A 27,640-nucleotide genomic window follows, 5' to 3' on the forward strand; every position below is an offset into this window, starting at 1 on the left:
TTTTGATCAGCATTTAACTGCCTTCCTTTATTACATCATTTTAAAAAAAAGAAAAAAAAAGAATGTTTTATGACCACTGAACCTGATTTTACTTTGTTAAACATAAAAACACAATGCACAACTCATCCTAACATTCAGTTCTGCAGTTCTGAAATTTTGACACAGGAAGTGGAAAGAAAAGCATAAAGCAGGGGCTACAAAAAAAGTGAATTGAAGGTCAAAATGTTTTGCAGAGACTTTGCGACACTTTCTTAATAATGATGAAAGAGCAGTAAAATTAATCTTCATGTTATGGTTTATGATTCAGTTCACCTTTATTTCATTATTGATGAGCCGGGACTTGGTGATTTTGAAAAAAAAACCTTTAATGACTAATGTTATTAATGAATGCAGCTCAACACTGAGTATGCATTTAAAGAAAGATTTCAGTTATGAAATCCTATTCCTTAAAACAACAACTGACTTAAATGTCAATGTTAAAGATGTAAAGCTGCAACACATTTTACACAAACATATGAAGAAGATAAAAACGGCATAAAGCTATACATTTTTGGTCAGTGACAATTATTGTTACCAATTCAGAATTTACACCATGCATATTAGATAAACTAATAAACTGCAATACAGCATAAATCCATTTTGTCCTATAATTAGCTATTTGCATCTGTTATCAGCAACCAATGCTAAAATCGTAGGGTGTACAGCAGGAATTAGGAGCCTTGACAGATTTTTGACAAGAAAAAAAAGTAAGTTAACATCAATTTTGTTAAACATTCTTTCAAGTAATTCTCTTAGGATTGGATATGCAGCCATTATTTTTGGTCCTGGAAATGTATCATGCTTTGTTGCTGTTAACACAATGTTGAGTTAGTATAAATAATGATAAAGTAATGCAGGACTACACCAAAGGCAGTCTCCTCGAAAAATATACATATTTTGAAGAAAAGTTAAAGAATAATCATGCTTCACTTGGTAGTTTTCCTTCCGTACAAAAGATAATAAATATTTTGGACGGATAATCCACCAGCACACATATGAAAGGCATGTATCTCACCCCCCGGTGCAATTTTCACTGTGATCTCCAGACCACTAGGGGGCATCAGAGTTCCACCTGTAGACCATTAACACCTTCAGCACGAGCGGTCACTGCTCTCCATTACATTGTTAGTAGGGGTGTCCTGGGCGCTGGCGTGGGCCGCTGACGACAGGACCTCTTCAAAACTGCCCGCACCTCCTGTTCCTCCAACCTTTGACTGCTCACAACACAAAACTCTCACAACATTGGATAGTGTTGACATCCGGCACAGTGAAGTTAAAAACTCCCAATGATAAGCTGATCAATTATTAACAGCACTGAACTATGGGACAAAGTTAGTGTTTGACCACTAATAAGGTCATTTTAAGTCAGGCTTACCTTAATGTTTGAGACTGTGCTTTCAACTTTCTCCTCAAAGGACTTGAAACTAGGTGAGTTCCTGTGGAATAAAGACAAGATTTTAGTTTTATGCATTTCACTACACCTAACTCTAAACTTGGTCCATTCAATAGGAGTCCTAACCTCCTCTCCAGGTTTTTTGTTGTGTATTGAAAAGGTTGGTACATGCAGGTATTAACATTATTTACACAATCACAACAGTTTATAAACCTGACACACCAACACTCAACAGTGTACTGTTTTATATATATGCATATGTGATATACACAGTGATCAGGCATACCATAATGACCACTGACAGGTGAAGTAAATAACACTGATTATCTCTTCATCACAACACCTGCTAAGCAGCAAGTGAACATTTTGTCCTCTAGGCGCAGACCCACTTGTTCCATGCTACACTTCTGTCGTGCCGCGCTCCACTTTATTCCTATGGGTGACGTCAAGCGACTTTAACGCGCCTGCATAGCATTGCGGGAAGGCAGCGCTGCATTTGAAAAAATGCTGCGCATCAAAAAAGCTGACCAATTCCCACCTTTATGCAAATTAACCTGTTGGACGCGACACAACGATCCAATAGAAGTAGAGCACATGCAGACTGAGGGAAGTCTCTCGTGGGTCCTTTGTTTTTCATTCCCTGCTGGATCAAAAGCACGCCCATAGTGGTCAACTTGATGAACGCCCATCAGCGCACAAAGGGGAAGCGTCACAACATCGTGCTTCAGTCGTGTCACAAAAGTGGATCTCCACAGTAAGGATTTGAGCGAGTTTGACAAGGTCCAAATTGTGATGGCTAGACGACTGGGTCAGAGTATCTCCAAAACTGCAGCTCTAGTGGGGTGTTCCCGGTCTGCAGTGGTCAGTATCTATCAAAAGCGGTCCAAGTAAGGAACAGTGATGAACCGATGACAGGGTCATGGGCAGCTAAGGCTCATTCATGCACATGGGGACCGAAGGCTGCATGTGTGGACCGATCAAACAGACAATCTGTAGCTCAAATTGCTTAAAGGTGCCTTAGAATGAAAAATTGAATTAACCTTGACATAGTGAAATAATAAGAGTTCAGTACATGGACATCACATACTGTGAGTCTCAAACACCATTGCCTTCTACTTCTTATGTAAATCTCATGGATGAAAAACACCACAGAAAAATAAGTGATCCTCAACATAAGGCCAACCGTGACGCAAGCGTTGGGGATCATTTATATGTACGCCCCCAACATTTGCATCTGTCCAAACATGTTCATTGTCAGGCGGAACTGACGGAGCCGAATCATCGGGACTGCAGATAAACAAGACACTTGAGGATAGCGAAAACGGCAGCTCTCATGACACACGTTATGTTCAGGCTGTGCAGGGGACGTGAGGACTTTTCATATGTCAACAGTCATGGTTGAGGTTTATTATAATCGGATACCACAACAATTTATTTCAAAATCGATCATTTGTTTTTTTTGCTTCGCTCAGCGTCTTAAACTGAAGAAAGGGGCAACTATATTCCTGCAAGCAGTAAGTAGCGATTTATCCACTTATTGACAAGCTGTTTAAACAATTTCTGATAAAATTGAAAGTTTCTTAGAGAGACAGCATTGTCTAGATGATGCAAGATGCTAGTACAGTAACAATAGGAAACTCCGTACAAAACTAAATAGTGTGTCTAATGACAAAGGGTAATATTATTTTGTATTACAAAATACAACCGTAGATACAGATCGTTCACTCGATCCTTCTAGCAAACGTCACCTTTTCCACCATAAGTTCAAACGACTGTCATTTGACAAGGCTATTTATTTTGTAAAAATCTAAGTTATATATTTATATTTTTGAGAACTGAAGCAGGCCTATGATGTTTTTGCATGCTTGTACTGCGTAGCCTACATTGTGACTAACGTTATATAAACATGCAATATCGTTGACGAAAAAAGACAAGTCTAAGATGTAGACTGAATGAAACTTTAAGCAGAACATCTCAAATGGAGATTGCTGAAATGTAGCTTACTTGTTTGATGGTGTTTTCAGAACACCAATGCATTTGGTGCATTCAGAACTCACGTACATTTTGTTGCCAGATTGGACATATGTAAAATATCGGATAGTATACGTGTTCTTTTTACAGAAAAGCTTTGTTTGGGGGATTTAAATGACTGAAATCTGGCTACCGCAAGCATGAACGCTCTCTCTCGCGCTCGGATGATCTGAAAACACCAATAAACAAGTAAGCTGCATTTTATCAATCTCCATTTGAGATGTTCTGCTTAAAGTGTCATTCAGTCGGTCTGTGTTCTGTCAGGACGGTCAGGACTCCCGAGCCGCTTCGCTGAACTGTGCTGTGAGCTGCTGAAATAAGCCAATTAGAGAAGAGCTCAACATTAATATTCATGACCCTTCCAAATAAGGCAAAAACAGAGCATTACATCCTAGGGACAATTTACAGGATTGTAAATGGACCTGTAAAACTGTATCTGGACAATTTTTGCCCTTAAATAAGCCACATACCCTAGATATCAGAGAATAATTGAACATATTGTTTCAACTCATTCTAGGGCACCTTTAAGAAATGAATGCTGATTCTGATAGAAAGGTTTCAGAATACACCATGCATCTCAGTTTGTTGCGTATGGGGCTGCATAGCCGCTGACCCCTGTCCACTGCCGAAAGGGCCTACAGTGGACATGTGAGCATCAGAACTGGACCACGGAGATGGAAGAAGGTGGCCTAGTCTGATGAATCATGTTTTCTTTTACATCACATGGATGACCGGGTGCATGCGTCACTTACCTGGGGCACCAGGATGCACTATGGGAAGAAGGCAAGCCGACTGAGGCAGTGTGATGCATTGGGCAATGTTCTGCTGGGAAATCATGGGTCCATCCATGTGGGTGTTACTTTGACAGTTACCACCTACCTAAGAATTGTTGCAGACCATGTACACTGCATTGTTGCAGAGACTGTGGTCTCGTTCAGCAGGATAATGCGCCCTGCCACAAAGCAAAAATGGTTCAAAAATAGTTTGAGGAGCACAACAACGAGTTAGAGGTGTTGACTTGGCCTTCAAATTCCTAAGACCTAAATCCAATCGAGCATCTGTGGGATGTGCTGAACAAACAAGTCTGTTCCATCACCTCACAACTTACAGGACTTATATGATCTGCTGCTAACATCTTGGTGCCAAATACCACAGCACAGGGGTCTAATGGAGTCCATGCTTTGACGGGTCAGGGCTGTTTTTGCAGCAAAGGGTGGACTAACACAATATTAGGACGGTGGTCATAATGTTATCCCTGATCAGTGTATGGTGTAACATGCATACACAACATAAAATAACAAACATGCAAAGCAAGCAGTCACACACATTTACCTCATTGCAGGCATGCTCATTGAATGGCGTATAGAATAGCTGTCCCATGAAAGCATGGCCAAGCAAGAGAGAGGTTCAATCATCATCATCATGGACAAAGAAATACATTGCAAATAAGAGACATAACATGCTCATATATAAATCAGTAGTTTTCACTATATCTACACTACCATTCAAAGGTTTGGGGTCGATAAGATTTTTTTACAAAGCTGAATTTCAGCATCATTACTTCAGTGACACATGATTCTTCAGAAATCATTCTTATATGCTGATTTGCTGCTCAAGAAACATTTATTATTATTATCAATGTTAAAAACAGTTGGCCGCTTTATATTTTGGTGTAAAAAAATTCATGAATGTATTTCTTTCTTTAATGAATAGAATGTTCAAAAAGCATTTATTTGAAATATATATATATTTTTGAAATGATAGATGTATTTACTGTCACTTTATATCAATTTAATGCATCTTCGCTAAATAAAAGTATTAATTTCTTTCAAAAATAAAATCTTACTGATCCTAAACTTTTTAACGATAATGCACAAGCCGGTGACTTTTCAATGAGCCTATAGGCAAATATTTATGTTATACTGGTAAGAAGGTAACTGTAGAGATAATTTTGCACTTCCTGTTTTCTATGCATAGTGAAAATATCTACCTTATCTAAGCAGGAGGGGGTGGGTGCAGGTGGGGGTTTGCTATTTCTTTCATAAACTATCAAAACACAGTCTTACATGCATTATTTATCATAAAAAGAACACAATGAAAAGCAACAGATGCTGATCTAGTAAAGAATGGAATATAGTCAATGTGGGAGACAGAAATGATTGTGACTTTGGCTCTATATTGATTCGCTGAAAATAAAATAAGACCTTCTTATAATGCCATTGACACATTGAACCATTTCAGATCATCTAAAGAGTTTATGACTCTACACAATGTATTGTTGACACTCTTTGAAATGGTATTGAAATATTCATATCAACAGCTCTGATATTTGAATTCCCCTTCACACCCATATTGATTATTTATGGAAGCACCGTGTCTGAGTCCTGTCAAGAAGTCAGATTTAGTTTCAGCACCATCACTGTTCTCATGCATCATGCAGATGCTAAAAGAAAAGGAGCTATCTCTAATCTCGGACTGGGATCTATGAATACAATATCTTACCCAATAGAATATGATCTTTGGTGCGCATCAGAGACAAGGAAAGAACACTGTAAATTATTTTTGCTGACAGATTATAGACCATGCAACAACATTTTGGTCATATGAGACTTAAACCATATTTTGAGGGCATATAAAATGCATGCAGTTAGTTAAGAACAACTATACTGGCAGAACTTTCAGGTTAATTCACTGGGCATAAAATCAGAGAAATGTAATCAGAATGATATACAAACCTCAACAGCAGTTAAACCCCATGCAACTGTTTTTTCCCCTTTAAATTAATTTTACTAAGTGGTCACACAAATGATTTGGACATTTAAGTTACAATTAAAAATGTCAATGTCTTTGCATTAGAAAAAAAATTAAACCAAATGATGCGTGACCTTTTTTTCAGAACTAATATTTAGCCAACTGGTGTTTTAAGTTTCTTTTTAGTGGATGCATGAAGTCAGTTTCCCTAAAGTTCACACACATTGAAAGTGTGCATCAAATGTAATTACATGCATACATTTTTAAGTGTGACTTAATGTGTCTAAATACCTTTTAGGGCAAATGTATATTAAATTTGCTAATGAACATTAACCATTCCCAATACTGCCATTTTAGGACTGATGCAGTAGGCTGAACACAACACTCAGGACACACAGAGAAACTCCATAACTGTTATAATATGATTTATCATCAGAAAAAAGGGAACATTTATAAATAAGATTTTGGTAAACTCCTGAGAAGCAAAAAACATTACCTGTCATACAAAACTATGAACTGTATCCTCATGCGCTCTGCTGCTATAGCTAAGAGGCTATGAGCATGCAAGTGACACATTGTTCTTTGAATGTTCACTGCAAACATGAGGTAGAAACCCCCCAGACACATGCAGAGAGACAGCGTTACACACTGGCAACCACACACACATACCTCCTGGGATACAGTACCTGAAGGCCATACATGCTGAAGTAAAATAAGGTAATGAGGTATTGGGTCTACAGGAAAATCAACACTACTTAGAACTGGGCATCATGCATTGATTTTCACTATTATATCTCTGTATTTCATTGATGAATAAAACTTTGTCTTCAAACACACTAATTAGAGAACATAACATATTGAAATATCCTATAACACTTATGCAAATCTTCAAGTTTTCTATATAAAAAAAACTAAATATCCTTAAAACAAGAAACATTTAATTTGATAAGCACTAATAAAAATGATAAATTAGAATATATAAAAGAAAAGTACATATGCTGTATGTGAAGAAACACATATTCATATAAGATTATTAGATACTAGGAAAAAATGTAATATCAAACACATAAACATATTTTTCTGAAACAGTCCTATTACATTACATAATGTTGCTTTTCAATATCTTGTTTTAAAAATATATATTTATTAAGAAACAAAAAGGGCCATCTTTGAAGCATGAAGCAGCGCATTTTAATGGGAATGACTGTGAGGCTGTGAGGGATAGACATACATCTCTTCAGTGGGTTGTACCAGGAAACCACCATAGACAATGAGGGGGAAAAGTCCCCCCAATAATTGGAAATGCTTTTACAGACTGTAAAAGGTAAAATTTATAGGCTGTCTGCCTGAGCCGTTTCTCATTTATTCCCTTTAAATCCTTTAATTATTTAATTTGTTTAAATAAAAAGACCACCCCCTCCCCTATAAAAAACCCGAACAAACGTTAGTACCCCCCAATGTTCAAGACATGGTTACGGCCTTGGGTTGTACTGTTATTTAATTCCTTTTTTGATTGTTCTGCTAACGAAACAGAAAAAAATATCATTCCAAGATTTTTCAGGAGCTTTTTACAGCAGATGCCATTGAAAACACGATAAGTCTCTCCCTCACAGCTTCGCTTTCATACCTATCATGGAGCTGTTCTCAATAAGGTCTATTATAATATAACTCAAACAAACTGTCGGCAGCCAATCTTTTATCACCCTGTTGTAGATTGTGACACTTCTGAAAGCATCTATTGTCACGGAAAGTCTCAACCATCCAGGAGCCAGTGAAGAGGAGCTGGTAAATTCTTCATGCCATCACAAGCTCTTATTTCTCTGCCAGCTGGACCTGCCCCCAATCTGGCCCACTGAAAGCTGCTTAAATGAGGCTTACATAACACAAACATGTCTCTCAAACAGACTGTCCGAGGTAAACGCCTAAAGACCACTGCCATTTACCTGCGCAACATACACAACTATACACAACATGTGAACTATGCGTTTGTGAGAAGCCCCTGCAGACAAAAAAACAGGAAATGATGGGACAGCAGAAAAAGGCAGAGGGGGAAGTGACATTGTACCTCATATCCCCGAACTTCCTGGTGATGGCCGTGCCCAGGTTACTGAAGGCAGCTGAGGTCCGCTGTCCTGCCGTGCTCAGGGTCTCAGATGTCTTTTTGTATCTGCCAGAACAGTACAAAAATAACAAATAATGACACTGATAAATAAAATAGAACTAAATATTTCTGAAATATGATATACCAGAAATCCTTCTTTAATCCACAACACAAACCTTATTTCTTAAAGGTTACATTTTACATCATAGCAGAATGACCCCATATATACGTACACTCAAAAGGTGAAAAGGTAAACAAGAAAAGGTAGTGTTGATTTTTTTAGGATATTGTATTTTTAATGACAATTTTGCAAAATCCAAATCATCTTTACAGATCTTTTTTGGAAAGGGTTTAAACAATGTAATTCATGCTTGTTCAATGAACCAAAAACAATTATTGCACATGCACCTGTGGAACAGTCCTTATGACACAAAGGGTCCTATTTTAACAGCAAGAACACTACTTTTGCTAGTTTAACGATGGGAAAAATGGTCGGCGTGCCCGACGCATGTTCTAAAAGGGTTGTCCCTATTCCCTTAATGAATAATGGGTGTGTTTTGTGGGTGTGATCAGTGTCTCATCTCCCATTCCCTTTAAAAGCCAGTTGTGCTCGCACCATGGCGGAATTTAGGCAGAAAAAACTGAGCGCGTCTCTAGCAAGGAAACAGCTCTGCTCATCCAATGACGCCACCCGCTTACTCATCATTACTGCAAATAGGTATGCTAATTCTGATGTATGCAATGACTATCCATTATGACATGTAGCCATTTTATATTTATGTAAACAATAATAATCTTTTACATTTTAATGCTTAAATTTTTTATATTTAAAGATGTTTGTGTGCATCCCTGTGTGTGTAATAAGCAAAGTGTACGCCTATATAGGTGCATATTTTATAAATGTAATATGAAGATTCTACAAAGGAACATTTATCTGTAGTAACACTATGAAAGCAAATAGGCACCACAATGGTGGTATAACCATTGATATTATTGGTACAATATGTGTTACTAAACATGATTACTAAATATGACTAAACACACATTATTGGTTTCAAATACTTCCGTTTTAAAAGTCCACATTCCAAACGCGGCAACAGCGTTTTCAAATTGTTCCATTTGGGAGAGCATTTTTAAAATCTCAGTTTGGTCAAAAGGCCAAAACAGAAAGAAAATGTGGATGTGTGTTTTTTTTAAACGAAACATATTAGTATGGACAAGGCCTTTATTGTCCGTGATGTCCCTGATCATCTGAGTGAACGCCATGAGGCCTGCAGATGTGGCCAGAGCAATAAACTACAATGTCTGACAGGGCTACAAGGAGACAGGTGATCATCCTCGCAGTGCCAAACCACATGCAACCAACCATATGTGTGTTTTAATGGTAATCCCATTATTGTATTATATATAATTGTTCTACAGTCTATAAACAGTATTTAGTTGTTACATCAGCAATTAAATGAGTAATCCCTTACTTTACATTTTCAAGGGAAAGGGAATTAACTAATTACCCTCAATAAACACCCAATTTCTGCTTATTAATAGTTAGTAAGGTAGTTGTTAAGTTTAGATATTGGGTAGGATTAAGGATGTAGAATATGATCATGCAAAATAAGGCATTAATATGTGCTTTATAAGTACTACTAGTAATAAACAGTCAACCTCTCAGTAATATGATTGCTGCAAACAAGAAACTAATATTGAGATTTGGACCCAAAACTAAAGTGTTACCCCAAAAAACTCTTAACAATGAGCCCAGAAAAGAGTACTTTCTTTCTTTTTTGAAAAATGTCTCTTTGAGAGTCACATTTTAGACAGCAAGTTAATCTAAAACGGTGCACTGGAAATCCCTTTGACCCAAGAGCTCTACAACTGTCAGAACAAAACTCTTCAATAACATTTTACACATATAGTATCCAAAGTGGCACATTCTGATCAGTTACAAGACTTTAAAAGCCAACAAAAAACTTCCTTTGTGTGTTCCTCACACAAAGCTATCATATGACTTCAGAAGACTACACCAGTCTGAATTAGTTCTATAGAAACGTTATGTTGTTTATTTGTAATTTTTGGAGCTTTATCATTCCTATTCATCTTCATCGAATGGGAAAAGCACAGCGTAAATGAAAACTACTGTTTACTGTGGAAGACAAAATGTCATTCAATACACAGGTTTGGAATGACATGATGGTGAATAAATGAACTAATTTTCATTTTTGGGTGAATGCTACAAGGTACATTTTGCAGTCTAAATATGTGAGGTGGATCACATTGTGGTATACCACATGCTTTGAATAGTTGCACATCTATACTGACACCTAGAGTCACTCTGATCCAGGCTAATACAGAAATCATCCAGATCGGTCAGCAGACACCATCTGATCGGTTTGTCCCTCTCAGCCTACAACCTCCAAGCCATGGCAACTGCAACCTAAGAAGGGCTATTCATCTGAAATGCTAGTTACCATGTTACTGTAGTAACTTAAAGGGATAGTTCACACAAAAATGAAAATTTGCCCATTATTACTATATGTACACTGCTACATTTACTATAGGGTTATGGTAGGATTAGGGTTTGGTTGAGGGTTGGTTGTGTGTAATTATGCATTATTTACTGTTATTACTATGCTAAGTATATAACATAAGGACACTGTAAAATAAAGTGTTACCGAAAATACTAAATACTCTCTTTTAAAAAATTACAATTTACTAATAGATAATAATTTTAAAATAAGAAGATAAATTATTATACACTCTCTCACACACATTATTCACCTAAAACATTAATTAAGTCTATATTTACTAACCCATAAACTCATTCCAAACTGTTTTTTTTCTCTCACTCCAACAAAATGGAACATTTAACAATCTTTGTGGAGATGTTTCCATACATTGACCAACCTCCCAAGCCCAAGCATTTGCTTTTTTGTTTTCTTCCTTAGATTAATTGTTTCTTCTTCTAGTAGTATTGTCATTTGTAAGTTTCTTTGGGCAAAATTGTCTGCTAAATGAAATGTCCAATAAATAGCAATTCTTTGCTTATGAATGGTTTCTCTTCATCATGCTTGTAATCGGTGTATTAATCTGTGTAAAAACAGAATAGCCTTTATTCCTGAGGCTAGTGATAGTAGACAGTTATGCACACCATTGTTATGATACTTTGTGAGTCATAATGAGATGTGATTTTATTGAAGTAAGCCTCTCCACTATTTCCCTCTCATTGACAATAATAGGCCATTTGTTCATGTCTATGTTCAGTGTGTGTGTGTGTGTGTGTGTGTGTGTGTGTGTGTGTGTGTGTGTGTGTGTGTGTGTTTAAAGAGAAAGAGATGCGCAGCAACCCTTGTCGCAATGACGTTATCATCGTGCAAATGGGCTGAGTGTCTCAGAACGGCACTGTAAGTGAATGTGAACTGAAGCAGAAATGGATCACATTATGATTACAATAACCTAAATATACATTGACAGAGGGAAACACAGTGGTCTCAACATGCTCTTTCAGATTGCAATTTATTCTCAAGAAGGAAGCATGTTAATAAAAAACTGGTCAATGTAATTTTTTTTTTTTTTAATGCAAAGTACCAGATTGTATTTAGAAAAAATAATATTGCATGTGATATATACACTCACCTAAAGGATTATTAGGAACACCATACTAATACTGTGTTTGACCCCCTTTCACCTTCAGAACTGCCTTAATTCTACGTTCATTCTGTTTACGCCAAATTCTGACTCTACTATCTGAATGTCTCAACAGAAATCAAGACTCATCAGACCAGGCAAGATTTTTCCAGTCTTCAACTGTCCATTTTTGGTGAGCTAGTGCAAATTGTAGCCTCTTTTTCCTATTTGTAGTGGAGATGAGTGGTGCCCGGTGGGGTCTTCTGCTTTTGTAGCCCATCCGCCTCAAGGCATTTTTGCCCACAGGACTGCCGCATACTGGATGTTTTTCCCTTTTCACACCATTCTTAGTAAACCTCAGAAATGGTTGTGTGTGAAAATCCCAGTAACTGAGCAGATTGTGAAATACTCAGACCAGCCCATCTGGCACCAACAACCATGCCACGCTCAAAATTGCTTAAATCACCTTTCTTTCCCATTCTGACATTCAACGGCAGGCAAGTGTTTTTTGCTAGTTTCAACCTGATGCAGTTACCATTTTCCTGTCCAGTGCCATGTTTAAATAGCAAATGCATTCGCGCCCATCTGTTCGCCTATGGGTGTGCTGATCTGAAAACGAGGTGTGTTCATGTTACGGTTGGCTCAGGCAGGAAGGTAATGATGGGAACAGACATTGCTCAAATGAAGTTTACTGGTGAAAGGTTTCAGAAATACAAGCATAATGAGCTGGTGAACAAAGGGAACTTGGGGTTCAGGTGATACAGAAGATGATTACGAAAAAACAGCTGAACGGAACTAGACTAATGAGGGTAACCATGGTAACAGACAAGTGGCGGGAAACTAGACAAAGGAACGTGACAAATTAAAACAGGAAGTAGGCTACAGAGAGCAAAACATAACAAGAATAGGCCTGTTGCATGACGCTAGCTAAAGCTGAGTGTCAGAGTAGGTTTAGAGTTGACAAACCCAGATAAATCCAACCTGGTTTAGATCAAGTTCAACCGTTTCTCAAAGGTTGGTATAAACTTTCTCTGTCAACTCAGGTTTAATCCAGAGTTAGTGATTAACTCTGAAGCGCGTGCACCTGAAAGTGTGACACGTCCGGCAAACAGCCAATCACAGTGTCCGTTTGATTCACTTCTCTTCTGAAGATTGAGAGATTAAAAAATTATCATGAAATTGAATGCGTTTACAAAGCAGCAACAAACACTGCTGCTGCTGGAGTGAAAGATTGAGAAGGCAGCTGAAAGAATATCTGATTATATCAATGCATGATGTAAATCAAAGAAATATGCCTAATAATTATAGGTTCACAAAGAGCTCAAATGAATACACGTTGTTTTAATTGAAAGTTTTACTTTTAGAATTAAAAGTAATTCGTATGATATAAATATAATAAATAATTAGCGCCAAAGGACAAGACATTTTATCTGTAACATTTTTTTCACTATAAACTGAAAATTAAGACATACAGGGGGTGTGGCTTTAATGCGTCTTTACTTGCAGCTGATTGGTCCAGTTTGGGTTTGCGATCTCTAACCCAGAATAAAACCTGCTTCAGAGCAGGTTAGCTGTGTAGTGTAAGTTACCATAGTGATGAACACCGCTAAAAACCAAACCGAAAAACCAGAGTTTGCTCAAACTAATCTTGAGCTTACCTGAGTAGCAACTGAAACCAACTTTATGCAACAGGCCACAGGTGACATATTCAGGCGCATTGTTGACGCGTTGCTATTTTGAGGCAACTAAAAAAACGACGTATTTTATGTGTAATTTAAAGGGCACGTTAGTTATGTGTGCCTATAGGCGGATGCACAACATGCATGCACTCTGCTTGTTACACACTATTAAAAATAAAAGGATTCCTATCTGGAGTGTTAAGCCTTTCCGCTCACAAATTCCACCATGGCGCGAGTGCAACTTGCTTTTAAAGGGAATGGGTGATGAGACTCTTATTGGTTTATTGCACGCTATGTCCAAAACACACCCATGACTCATTAAGAGACTAGGTACAGCCTTTTTTGACCATGCACCTGTAGCCAACCATTTTTTTCCGTCGTTAAACTAGCAAAAGTGGATTCGGACATGCCCTAAGTATGCCATGCGCTTCAGACCATGTGCTCACATCGCTTAAATAGGGCCCATAGTTTCCCAAATTGTTTTTACACGGTTTTGCGAAAAAGAGTTACTGCGAATAGTGGGAGATGGAAATACATATGCCGAATAACTTCTGACGTAGCGAACATTAAACCCACACGACTAATTGTCTGTTTCTGTTGATGGGGTTTTATTTACTAGGTTACCAATACCACTGTCATCCGCTCAAACAACTTGATGGAAACACACCTAATTCACATTTTTTTTGCAAACTTTGAAATGTTTTGCTTCCGTTTGCTTCACGATACCCAGCTAATAACTCCATTTATCATGCACTTTGATCTTTGAAACTTTACAGAACTTTCACATTTACAAAGAGCTGTATTGCACACTACATGAAAGGGAATATCCGAAGAACTACTGGGTTGTTAAAAAGTGTTTTTTTCCCCACCATTTTGGTTATGTGTTATAACCACCACTATTGTCTTCTTCAAAAGGTGCATGCCTCTGTAGTCACAAGCCGCAACAAAAAATGACATTGATCACAGGGTTTAGCAAACACTACTTACGCAGTGCTGGTCTGCATGTCACACCAGCTCCTGCTGAAGTTCTGTCGTAGTTCACTCAAGGGTGTGATCCCAAGTTTCTGTTTCAATTCCAAGTGACGCTTTTCTTTGGAGGCCAGGACTTGTTTCAAAGTAGTGATTTCTTCTTCTAACTGACAGAAGGAAATAGGTCAAGGTTGGGGGCTGAGAAGCTATATGAAAATTTACAACCGAAAAACAAATAATGCAGTTTTACTATGAATTGTCTATTCTTTTTGTCCTTTCTGTCTCACACACAAACTGTGACAGTTAACTTCAACCTTACATGGCTCAATTGACTGAAGATCTAGAAGGATCAAATAGCCGAAGGAAAAAAAAGGCAAGCTTAGGTCACATGATTTTCAATCAAGGGTGTATGTTCTGGATGAGATAATGCAGACCATTTGTGTTTGTCTGGCAATCACCAGACCAAGCTCAATTTGACATTGAACATTGGTCTGGGGAGTCTGCTCTGTATTTTCTACTGCACAAGAGGTGTGATAAACGAGCATTAATTGAATGACTCTGTACGCAATTGGATAGTCCTTCAACCAAACAGACCACAAGAGGCGCGATCAACAGGCAACAACCCATCGTTTCTCTGCCATTGTATTAATCCCACCAATAGCAAGCCAGGTGGATAAGCCAGTCTGTAATTGGTTCCCGCAAAAGTGTAACAGAAGCAGTAGAAATGAATGTACAGGTTGCAGGGCGAAATCAAATCACCAGTGGATCGGGCTGGGTTTACCCAGTTTATATTTATGTGGCAACAGCACAGTAAATTTCAGTAACTACAGTACAGCAGACTGGCTCACATGTCAACACTAATTACTTTACTATAACTGAATTAACCTAACTACACCTTTACACAAATAAGTAATTTTTTAAGGGTCAGAACAGGTATAAATAGCTCCTTTACAATTTTTACAGTGAGTCAAAACATGCAAAGTAGGAAAATACAGACAGATCTGCAGGATTTGCATAATGTTAAGTCAATTTCTGCTTGAGCGTTGTGGTCTTTGAGGTCATTGTTTCTAAGAAATAAAAGAGCCCTTAATGTGCCTGCACCTCATTTTCCTAGTTTACAGCACTAAACCGGTAGGGAAAGTACCTTAATCAGTTCATTCTCCATTTCCTCTCGCTCCTCTTCTGTGATAGTGTTGTTGAGGTCCACCTCTGACACCATGTCCTCATCCACTTCCTTTAGAGGCTCTTTGTCCAATAAACCTGGAAATAAATGTACAAAAATAGAAGAACAATGGAAGTTATTGTCAACATGTCTCAAATGTACAAATACACGAGAACACATTCTTTCACAAATTTGATTTCACAGAAATATCTTGAGTAAACTCGATCCACCATTGCTAAAAGGATGCCAAAAATCTTAACCCATTTAGCTCAAACTCATCATTAAAGGACAAGGGTATAATTCATAATGAAATTTGATGAAGCACATTAGTTATGTATTAATTTATATATTTATTTATGCCAATCCAACATACACTACCATTTCATATATATATATATATGTATATATATATATATATATATATATATATATATATATATATATATATATATATATATATATATATATATATATATATATATATATATATATATATATATATATATATATATATATAAATATTAATATATATATATTTCAGAATTCTTTAATGAATACAAATTCAAGTATTTATTTGAAATAGACATCTTGTATTATAAACGTCTTTAGTGTCAATTTTGATAAATTTGATGCATCATTGCTAAATAAAAGTATTAAAGGTGGGGTAAGTGCTATCTGGTAACCGTTGTTGGTATTTTAAATCACCCAAAAAAAACACCCCCCTACCCCCAAAAAGGGTCTCGCCCCTATTTTGATAGCGCGGGCCCACACATACGTAACCCAGAGGCATCAACGGCTATGGCAGAATCTCTGTGTATCTAATCCAGGTCGAATATTCAATGAAAAAGTCATCCCTTCTATCACAAAAACACAAACCGTTCTTGTGAACAACTCGATAGTACACGAGCAAGACAGTCCAACTAACGAACATATTACAATTATGACAAGAAGAGTTACAGCAATCACAAAAACACACACAAACCGTTCTCATGAACAACTCGATAGTACACGAGCACACAGTCCAGTTAACGACATATTACAATTACGACAAGATTAGAGTCATAGCGATCACAAAATCACAAACTGTTCTCATGAACAACTCGATAGCACGAGCCGGCAGTCCAACTAACGAACATATTACAATTATGACAAGATTAGAGATAGCGATCAAACTGTTCTCATGAAAACAGCTCATAGAACACAAGCACGACAGTCCAGCTAACGACATATTATGACTGGATAAGGGTTATATAGATCATGAAAAGAGTAAGCAAACATATATTAGGAGTATAGTAGCCTATCTTACTTGTCGGACACATTTTGTGAGCTGATGCTTGAAGCACACAGGAAGGAGATTTAGATGCTCCATACGGTGTGGAAATGAACAGGTCTTTATCATCGCTGAAGTGAGACACAATACGATCGCAAATGGACTAACAAGTGACCATGACACACGAGCATAGTCAAGCAGCATATATTAGGCTAGTTCTTGGCTAATGTCCGTCATGTGTGACTCGTGTGTTTTGAATAATGACTTGCACAGAGCGAGAGCGAGCGCTCTTCTCGCCATCAATAGTAGACACGCCCCTTACCTGCTGATTAGCTACAAGTTTGTTATTCCACTCGGCCAGTGTCCTTTTTCTAAAACGGTTTTGAAATAACACTTTTAATTGCTTTTTATATTTAAATCTTACTGATCCCAAATTTTGGTAGAGTATATGCTATTTTGCCAATTTGCCATTAAAAGTAGTCCATCCATACAAATCTTCTTGAGCCTGTCTTCTTGAACATGTATTTAAATTAATTGTGAGACTGCATAACAGTGCTGGGTGTAAACACGAAGATGTGAATAATTTGCATAAATTTAACTTTTTTACAATGGAATCTCTACTTTTTATTTTTTGTCATATGATTTTTTTTCACAAAAAATAATAATTCAGAACTTGAATGGAAACTAGTTTTAGGTAAACTAAAACACAAGTTCCCCTCTTATATCTAAATAGCATTTCCCAGTATACAAAATCTACCCTTCAGTCAGTGTGACAACAGTAGTGAAGCCTTTAAACACATCTAACCATCACCTTCTCTATGTAATTATCCTGCCTCACCCTGAATGAAGGTGTATTTTTGCAGTTCTAATGAAAGGTTGTACACAAAAGACGGAAAAACTGAAAACACCTTGTAAACTAGCCACATCGATCATCGGAAGGTAACAGTTAGAGCTTAACATGATTCCTTTAAGGTCATATTAAAGTTCCTATGAAGAATTACAAAATGATGGCAAGCATCATAAGCATGCTTGAGGCAACAAATGGCTGATTTCAATCTAATGCAACTCATAGCTGACACAGGATACTACTGTTTTGGTCACTAGTCTCTCTCTCATGCATTTGAAGGCTAAAACCAAACTTAGTAAAGAGAAGAGGACATGAAAGTAGGAATATGGTTTGATTACCACACCTATTACTAAAAACTCAACTAAGTTCCCAAAAATCCCCTAACTCAGAACACCATTATGTGTAAGTTTCATTTCAGCACTGCAAGACATGCCTGACATGGTTTACATAATTAAATATTTTACATTAATCGTGTTTAACCGAGAGTGAAATTACTTTGAAATAATGGCTTATTTGTAAACCACGACCCCCTTTAAAATTGGACTGTGAAACACCCTGTGACTTTTAAACCTCAATGCTCTTCAAAAGCATGAGAGTCAAAAACTAAAACCTTACAACAGCTAGAAAATGAAAGCTCAAATTATGACACACTAATGCATTTGATATGGCTCCAGTAATGTGAATAAACGTTGAGGTTGTTTTTGTCTATAAGGAAACGAGAGTCACATCTCAGAGGTCTGGTCAGTCATTACTTGAGAAACTGATTAGAGTGCTGTGGTATGAAACGCGTGATACACTTTCAGAGGCTAATGCAATCAGCAGGTAGAAGAGAGGAGCAGAGCGGTTTTAGCAAAGAAAAGTGCTCAGGAATGAGATCCCAGATTCGTCATTTACACCACACACAATGCCTTCACAGAAGATCATATATCTACGTTTAAAACTAAAGCAAGATGGTCCAGTGGTCGCAAGTAGACTCAGAAGGAATAAGACCAAGTACGTTATGCATTTTCACCTCTCAACTGTTTTTTAACTATTTGCAATCAGCACACAAACAGTATAACCTTTTTGGATTTTCTGTTCTCATTAAACCATCTAAAATCTTTTACATCATGCTTTACATAACTGTTTCATTTTGGAAGAGTAATAAAATAGCACAGATAAATACATTCCACATGGTACTTTAGCACAATTACTTGTATAAAAACACGTAAAACATACTAAAAGAACAAACACACATGATTTTGTAAAAGAAAAAAGAAAATTTATATCAAGTGAGCAATAAAGGTAACATTTGATTTTTGATAGACTGTCAACTCAATATTAATATCTATAAAAAACACTTTATTTTGATGCTCCCCAACAGAATTTCTACTGACTATAAGTAACTTTGCAAGTACATGTCAACTATTTTTACTAAAACTAACCTTAACCGACCGTACAGTCTGTCTTTACACTAATGAGAGTTAGTTGTCATGTAATTGCAAATTATCGAGAGTTATTTGACATGTAGTTGCAAGTTACTTTATAGTTAGTAAAAAAAAAGAGTCTAAAGTAAACTATTAAAATAAATAGATTGACTCAGCACATTTTAAAGTCAAAGTCCCTTTTTTAAGACGAGTTATTTCATTCGGTGGCCATCTTTGAAACAGCTCTCGTGCATGCAAGTGCAGCTCCTATTCCTTTGAATGGGAAAACATAAAATTCTCCAAAACTGTTCGCCAAGCTTACGATTCAATTTCATACTTGAAATATCTGAAATCTCTTGAAGTATCATACATTTGTTTATACTATATAAATGTATAAATGCTTGAATCATGATAAAAAAAAAATGCATTTTTTAGCCTGGACAATACTAACGCGCAAGCTGTGGCTCAGAACACTGCCTGTTTCTAAAGAAACCGGAGCTTCTAAGGCAATGACTTTACTAATCCACAATATAGGCTCTTTCATTTAGAAGGCGGGGCCTATGCTGCGTTCCAAGCAGGTTTTTGAGTCCGTAAGTTACGACTTCCAACCACAACTCATGACTTTGTAGACCTCCAGGCAAAATCACGCCAAACTGCCTGAGCGCAAGGAATTGTGGTAGCTATATGTAAACAAAGCATGGTGGACCGTACAGGGCTTATATGCACATTTACAATAATTTCTCCTTGTTTATTTGAGGAAAACGGAGGAGAAAAAACATCGGATAAGGCAAGAGAACCCATTATACCTTTTATTTTACGTTATTTGTATCGGCCAAATTGGCCAAGAAATTATTGCGATAAACGATAATATTATCGTTCTGAGACCATTTTCATCTAAAATAATGATAATGGCATAAAAATGCAGGTAAACCTTTTACAAGATCAATAAACTTTAATTTGTAAAGACTATTCAACACTAAAAATCGAAAACATTTTAAATAACCACAATAAATGAACACAACAACCAAAAACAATAAAAGCATGCAAATGGCAATTATCGCGGCCAGAAAAATTATCGATTTTTTATTGTGCGATTAATTGATTTATCGACTATCGCGACAGTCTGTTTAAAAAACGCATTTAAATATGTACCAAAAACAATAAATAAAACTGATGAAAATGGATGATTGTGTTTCAGGTTTAGGCTCGCGGTTTTCCGTTCTGTACGGTTCTTGTTGTTTTAATCCAGAAATGTACTTCAGCATATGATATATTAATTATCCACAATTTAGGATACAGTATTAAAAAAAATGTGTTATATCATAGCCTAATCACGCACAAACTGAACTTGACCATCTCTGAGGAAAGTGATATTTTGATACAGCAAGAGAGAAGAAATTGACAAAAAAATGCTTTCCATTTATTTGGCAAAAGGAGAATGTGTTGCTATCTCTACAGGAACTTATGTGCCTTTTTAGCACACAAAGATTGAACTGAAGAATTAACTTGCGTTTATCAAACTTCAGTGTAGCTTTAAGCCTCATTTATACACGACGCGTCCGCTCGAGCATGAGGGTGCGCGGTAAAAATGACATCGACGCGAGACCCCATTTCGCTTGCCGTTGTGCACGTCAAATTTCGTAAGTTTGCATGTGGCTCCACAACCGAAGAGCCATGAGTTCCAGACAAATCTGCTGGCCGAGAATGACGTCTCATCACGCCGCACCCGGTCTGCGCGTCGAGTATAAACACCTCCCCAAACGGACGAGGCGCACGCAGTCAACGAGAGAGACGAGGAAAACAAAAAAGCCTGCAAATGGCAATTATCACGGCCAGAAAAATGGCCATTTTTTTTACCATGCGATTAATTGATTTATCGACTATCGCGACAGGCCTACATGCAAACACTTCCTGATACACTGTATACACCTCTAGGTCTCCAGTCTATAAGAATACATCACTGTTTATTTGCTCATAGATATAATGTATTTCTTGATATAGATTAAAACCAAGGGTTGGGTCTTTAAGCATAAGTTACTTAAAAAGCAATTATTTCACAGTTCCACCACCTCATTGTTCAGGTTGCCTAGCATCTTTCCCAATGCCTTGCATCAACCTCCCAATTATCCCATGAATCAGATTCCCTAAATCTATTTAAGGGTCTGTGTGTCAAATAAGAGGAAGTACAGAGGATCATTTTCATGGTAAATATGTAAAATAATACCCTTTCTATTCCATTGCCTTAACACTGTGTCTTCAGACACTGAGCGAAATCTTTGTTGAAGGTTAATTACAAATGCAGAGATATCTGATTTAAGCCAATAATAAAAATTAAAAAAATACTATGACAAAACAATTATTTTAAAAAGCAATTAAACCAATAACATGGTTCCCAGCTAAATCCAGATTCTAATGGTTGCTGCACTGGTTATACGTTTTTAGATTATACTTTATACTTGGTTATCGGATCCGCTACTAGCTAATGCAGCTGAGACCAACCTTGAATCTAGACTAACTGAAGCTGGGAACCTGTTCAGTGGTTCCCAGCTTCAGTTCAAGTGGTTGGTCATCTTGATCACCTAAAAACTGTATCTTTTCATTAGATGTCTTTCCATTTCTGTCAATAACGGGCCATCAGAGTTCATCTTTCTCATGTTCTTATGTCTGGGTGAGCGAGTCAGAGTCGTGCCATGGTGTTCGGTGTGTCATCCGAATAACTAAGTGTCCCTTTAGGGCAGTGTGCTTGACGGTTCAGCTTCTTCAAGCTCACTGGACTATACACTACTATTCAATCCAGTGTCCTCATTTCCCTTCTTGACTCACAAAGAATCACTTCACGGTCCTAAGAGAAAGATTGCAATGTGTGGAGGAGGAGGAGGCCATTCTTATCATGATCAGATGCACAAAACACAAATGTGTTTAAACACAAACCAGAGATGAGTGGGGGGAAAGACAATATCAAACAATCAATCTTGGGTAAATCTATATAACACTGCTGCCGATTGAGTAAACCAATTGATCACTTAAACTACTAATAACCTATTTTTTTTACTATTTAAATGTTAGTGGGTTTATGCTTCAGTTACCTGATGGAAAGAAAATGTCCCTGAAAGAGGGCACGGATTATGTCAAGTCGGAACGTCGTACATAACCGACAGAAAGAAAACGTCTCGGATGGTTCTATGTAACCCTCGTTCCATTGAACAGTGGGTTGTCCCTAGAACGTTGAAATGAGATTATGTGAAGGAGGGGGGCGGGGTTTAGTGAGGCGCAAGCAGCAGCAGCACTGCCAGTCCAGAGAGAGACGGAGAGCTGGGGAAAGATTGCTGAGAAAGTGTTATTGTACTGAGTTGTTGAGAGCGCTGTGTGTCCACTTATTTAATTTGTTTGTATCTGAGAGTTCTGAATAAACATGAGTGAATTTTGCAACATTATTTCTCTCACAAAATGCTTTCACCACAACCACGGATGCTGCCTGTCATTGACTTACATAGGCATCACTTCCGTGAACCCATCACGGAATTTTCGGCGATTTCGACACAGATTTTTAAGTTAAGGGTCCGTGTTAAATACACGGAATTCTGTGAGACCAGGTTGGACTGACAGTATTAAACAATTTTTAAAGAAAGTCTGTGTGAACTTGAATGATTAGCTAAACATCAGAAATCACTGATCCCAGATCAGGCATTAATGAACACTGTAACTAACTGTTTGTGTCAGTGCTGTCGAATCCATATTTTTAAAGCCTGTGCTGATAAACTGAACCCATTCTCTACTAATTTTCTGGGCGGGCAAAGCAGAGGAAGGACATTATAACAGGAGAATTCAAGATCAACTTGTCTGGGCTCTCATTTTCTCAAAGACAGAGAAAGCCAGCCAGAACTCGGTTAACACTGATCAAAATTTCTAGACACTTAAGGACAATATTCAGGCTAGGAGAACTCATATTAATGTTGAAAAACCTCATAAAATTCAAATTTCATGCCATGGGACGTTTAGTACTTCAACTTGCAAACTTATTTTATTATTAGTAAGTTTAGACAACATTTCTAGTTTTTCATCTAATATTTTATTTCAGCCTTATATCAATGAATGTGAATGATTTTTAATAGTAATGGCACTAAACAAAAAGTGTTTTCTGTGACAAATAGAACAAATAATGCTTTTTTTCCACTAAATAACTGTTCAACAGTGCAACACAATCTATTTAGAGCCTGAAATGAAGCAGTATAATTTAAGGGCATGGTTTCAGTGAAGAATTGCGTAATTTCTGGCATTGCCGAAGTAATCTGAGGGATTTCTCCTTAGCGATTATCTGACTGGATTTAACTCTGTATGACTGCTGCACAGAGACACGGCAGAGTATTTAGTGACTGGCAAGAAATTACAGATGGTGAGCATGCAAAGTGTGTAATGGGTTGTTTTTAAAACTCAGCTAAGCTACATCCTTCAAATGAAATAAGATGTTTGAGACGTACCTGCATGGAAAGTTTCTCTGTCTTCTGTGATTCAGCAAATTGAAAATAAGAAGAACACCGCATGAAATTATTCATAAGCGGATGATACACCAAATCCAAACAGATTACAAATGGCACTCCGATTTCAAAGAACATGCAAACAGGCTGCGTTCAACAATATCATTCAAAAACAAAATGTACACAGACATGCATATCATCATTATCAAATACATGCTATCGCATTAAGGAACATCATGACATGCATTTTAAGAACAAAGGGTCTGCATCTGTCAATCTGACAATATCAAAATTCTAGGGTTTAGTCATGTCTATCTACAAGTTTTGAATGTGCTAAAATCTTGGACATGGCTGTCTATTTCCATCTAAAAGCACCTATGTGTAAAAGCTGTAGACAACGTATCAGCTCAGAAGTGGAAATAACAAGTGATCTACACACAGACTACAGAGGTTGGGTTTGTCACATTGGCTTTCATTACATTACACAGCAAGCTCTTACCCCAGTCTATTGCTTCAGAAGTAAGTATGCTAGAGTACAGCTCTGTGAAGTACGATAGGCAAAACAAACAGATATTAAAGGCTGAGTAAACAAATGTGCAATTAAATAGTACATATTGATTTTAATAAATGTATTACAAATACATATTATAAATATACCATTTTCAGGTTTGTGTGTTAATGCATTTTATTATATTGTCCACCTATACTATATAATGGATGCAAAAATACATTTGCAGAATTCAGAACTGCATACTAGTTTACAACTTGTACTACTTTTACTGTCTTTCTATGACAAAAATAGTAAAAGTACACTCAATAAAGGTTCCAAAGTTCTTTTTAGTGATGATCAGTTCTTAAAATAACCCTTTTTCCACTATAAAGAACCTTTTGTGGAATGGAAAGTTTCCATGAATGTCAAAGATTCTTGGAACCCCCTTAATGCCAATAAAGAACCTTTATTTTTAAGGGTGTATGCAGTGTTTCAGAATTCATCAAATGACTTCACATTTCCAGTTCACAAACTGAACTAATAGGTTATAATAATTTACTTATTATGCAGTTTATCAAGTCAAATGATAAAAATATGTATAAATGACTGCACTTTACTACTATACTACATAACAAAGCTATGTCAAATTCACATTTATTGTTGTAAATTACTCAAATTAACTATACATTTACTCATTTAGTTTTGTCACTGACATGATTTAATTTTTTATACTATAACTTCACTGAGTTACCGTCCGTTTCTGAATGTTTACTCTACTATGCTAAATAGGTTTGCTCATGGTGGAGCACATATCAGTGGTCTTGTTGGTACAGGTGATGGTCTTTGACTAGATCTCAAACATAGAAATGCCTTTCTACCTTCAGTGCAAAAAATAACTTGTTTACCAAGAAGTCGTATCACACTGACATAGATTTATGATATTAATAAGACTTTTCACTGCCCAACCCTGCAGTTACAGTTTGTTGCATTACATAAGTGGAGCAATGCAGTACCAGGTACTAATAGGATGTCTATACTTCTACTGTACTTAAACAATTTTGTTTAGTTAAAGGCAGCCAATGCACTGGTACTAACGATGGAACATATCTAGTCACAAGATTTCAATTATTTAGCTTAGGACAGTCACGTGGAAATGAAATGGAAAGGTCACATGGTTGTCCAGACCAGTGCACCTAAAGGAACATGAGAGAGAAGGAGGAGCTCCATCTAACTCAATTCCCTCATTTGTTTACGTGTTTTGGCAACAGATCCCCGGAAAACTTGATCACGTGTCTGACTAAGCTCATGCACCTCATTAGAATGAAGCCTAAATTAGAGCTACAGATGACTTTTAAGCTGATAATTAAAAGATAGATATTGAGCGGTTAGCTGTCTAGTTATGTGTTAATCTATTTGTATACCCTTTTATGGTATGCAAAAATAAAAACAACAAAACGAGCCTCATTAATTAAGTTATTTAAAGATGCACAAAGTGAAACGAAGTATTCAAACACATTTCCAGTATTTTCAAAGAACAATAAGACAAAAAAGTGGTCGGAAAGTAAGCTCACCCTGTTGTCTGGGCTCCATATCAGCGATAATGTGCAAATGCAGGTCCAGTAAACACAACACACACCACCTCTCAGTTCAGAGAAATCCCGTCCTACACACAACCGCCGCTTCACACACGCGCTGTCTGCTGTCAAAACCCCACCCATTACCGGGACAGCTTCATCCACAGACCAATAGGAGTGGCTCTAATCAGCATATTATGATTTAGTAATATATTTCATGGAAAATATCAACAAGCGAAAGTTTCTACATGAAGACTACAACGATTGTCCGATTCCTAAAGCACGTAAACTTGCATCCTTGTGGGAGTTGTAGTCCTAATTTAACAAATTGTTAGCAACATTGACTTTTTGTTTTAAAAGGAAACAGCTTTAAAATCAATGGTGTGATTTTGAGCAATTTCACCAAACGGTTAAATCGATTTAATTAACAACGCCAACCACGTAATTTTACTTGTAATCTCTAGGCTACAATCACAAATGAAAATCCAGAGGTAACACATGGCCCAAAAATTATCTTCCGGGTTTTATAGCAACGACCTGCTCTATCCTTGTAATTTATAACCAATAATTGGTAGGCAAAATTATAAATAAAAACTGATAATAATAATAATAATAATAATAATAATAATAATAATAATAATAATAATACAACCAAGTTAATTTCACACAATCTAAAAGGATGTCTTTATTTATTTATTATGTATTTATTATTATTAGTTTATTACAAAGGAATGCCACTTTGGCATTCCAAAATGATGATGTCATGAGCGACACGTGTACCCGAGAGCAGCAAAGAGTTCACTGTCGGTTAAATTGTTCTCACAGTCAACAGCGGCATCTCCTGGTGAGACATGAAAAACAGGATTGGACTGAGAATGCAATGGCATACGCCTATAGAATAGAATAGAATAGAATAGAATAGAATAGAATAGAATAGAATAGAATAGAATAGAATAGAATAGAATAGAATAGAATAGAATAGAATAGAATAGAATGTGCTCAGTTTTCAATTGAAGTATAGCATACTGCATGTGACAAGCAAAGCTCTTAATGATGTGTAACAGGAGCTAATATTTACTGATGTGATTTTGGCAGCTTTAAGACAATTATTAAACTTTCTTATTGTAATAAGCACTTCAAGATACGGATATACAAACACAGAACAGATGATCCCACAAAATAATAGCACAGTTTAATTAAATGGGCAGTTATATGGGAAGCACAAGGCAGGAAGTACAATGTCAAGAAGGTAATCAGGTTTTTTGATTCTACTACTATTCTAAGCCTATGTTTACATGTATTCCAACTGGTGCTAGGTATTCAGGGTATATATATGCTATGTTTGCTAAGCTTGGCTTTGCTTTATTGTTGTGTTGGCCATTTTGCAACATACAAAATGCTATTTTTTTGTTATTTTGACCACCAGGTGTCAGACTTGTTCAAAATTCAGCAACCAGCCCCAAATTCACTTGAAGATGGATGACTCTGTAAATATGCATGGGCACTTTCCTGATATTTATTTTATTATTGATAATTTACAAAAAAGCACTGGGAGAAAAACTATAAGCTATGACTGATATGACGGAATGTGATTTTTTTTTAACAACATTTTATAAATAAATTGAACTATTTTTTGTCATGTCCTCCCATGGTGTTTATATAAAAATACTTTTATTTTCAATTAAACTTTTTTTTGAAAGAGTAAATTAAAATAATTGTTGCATGTATTTGTTAATATTATGTTTTTGACCAAAAAAAAAAAAAAAAAAAAAAATAGTAGTAACAATAGTATAAGCCTACCTGTCCCTAAAATCCCTGAGCAAAAAAAACAA

At 36.7% G+C, this 27,640-nt stretch overlaps 1 protein-coding gene across 6 annotated transcripts; it reads right to left on the reverse strand.

The window, feature by feature from the left end:
- Positions 1–344: 344 nt before the first annotated feature.
- On the reverse strand, positions 345–25,929 carry tpd52l1 (tpd52 like 1). Of its 6 annotated transcripts, none has more exons than XM_067417927.1 (10): positions 25,806–25,903; positions 24,244–24,285; positions 23,748–23,771; positions 15,729–15,844; positions 14,603–14,751; positions 8,280–8,381; positions 5,966–5,980; positions 4,796–4,834; positions 1,415–1,475; positions 345–1,253 (listed from the first exon to the last, which is right to left on the reverse strand). In XM_067417927.1, exons 1-10 carry the CDS (start codon positions 25,822–25,824, stop codon positions 1,131–1,133), a joined length of 690 nt encoding a protein of 229 aa, XP_067274028.1. In that variant the 5' UTR covers positions 25,825–25,903; the 3' UTR covers positions 345–1,130. The 6 variants fall into 6 exon arrangements, with proteins under 6 accessions (XP_067274028.1, XP_067274029.1, XP_067274030.1 ...); XM_067417928.1 differs by having other exon boundaries at positions 23,748–23,768; positions 25,806–25,883; XM_067417929.1 differs by lacking the exon at positions 5,966–5,980.
- Between the last annotated feature and the right edge of the window lie 1,711 nt (positions 25,930–27,640).

This window comes from Pseudorasbora parva, chromosome 15 (genome assembly GCF_024679245.1).
Source record: "Pseudorasbora parva isolate DD20220531a chromosome 15, ASM2467924v1, whole genome shotgun sequence".
Taxonomy (NCBI): Eukaryota; Metazoa; Chordata; class Actinopteri; order Cypriniformes; family Gobionidae; genus Pseudorasbora; species Pseudorasbora parva.

What these genes read in the sequence shown, in the direction of transcription:
- tpd52l1 (XM_067417927.1), bottom strand. An exon ending in CAGAGAAACTTTCCATGCAG is followed by an intron (nt 15,845 to 23,747) that starts GTACGTCTCAAA and finishes ATTTATTTCCAG; the next exon opens with GTTTATTGGACAAAGAGCCT. An exon ending in GACATGCAGACCAGCACTGC is followed by an intron (nt 8,382 to 14,602) that starts GTAAGTAGTGTT and finishes CTGTTCTGGCAG; the next exon opens with ATACAAAAAGACATCTGAGA.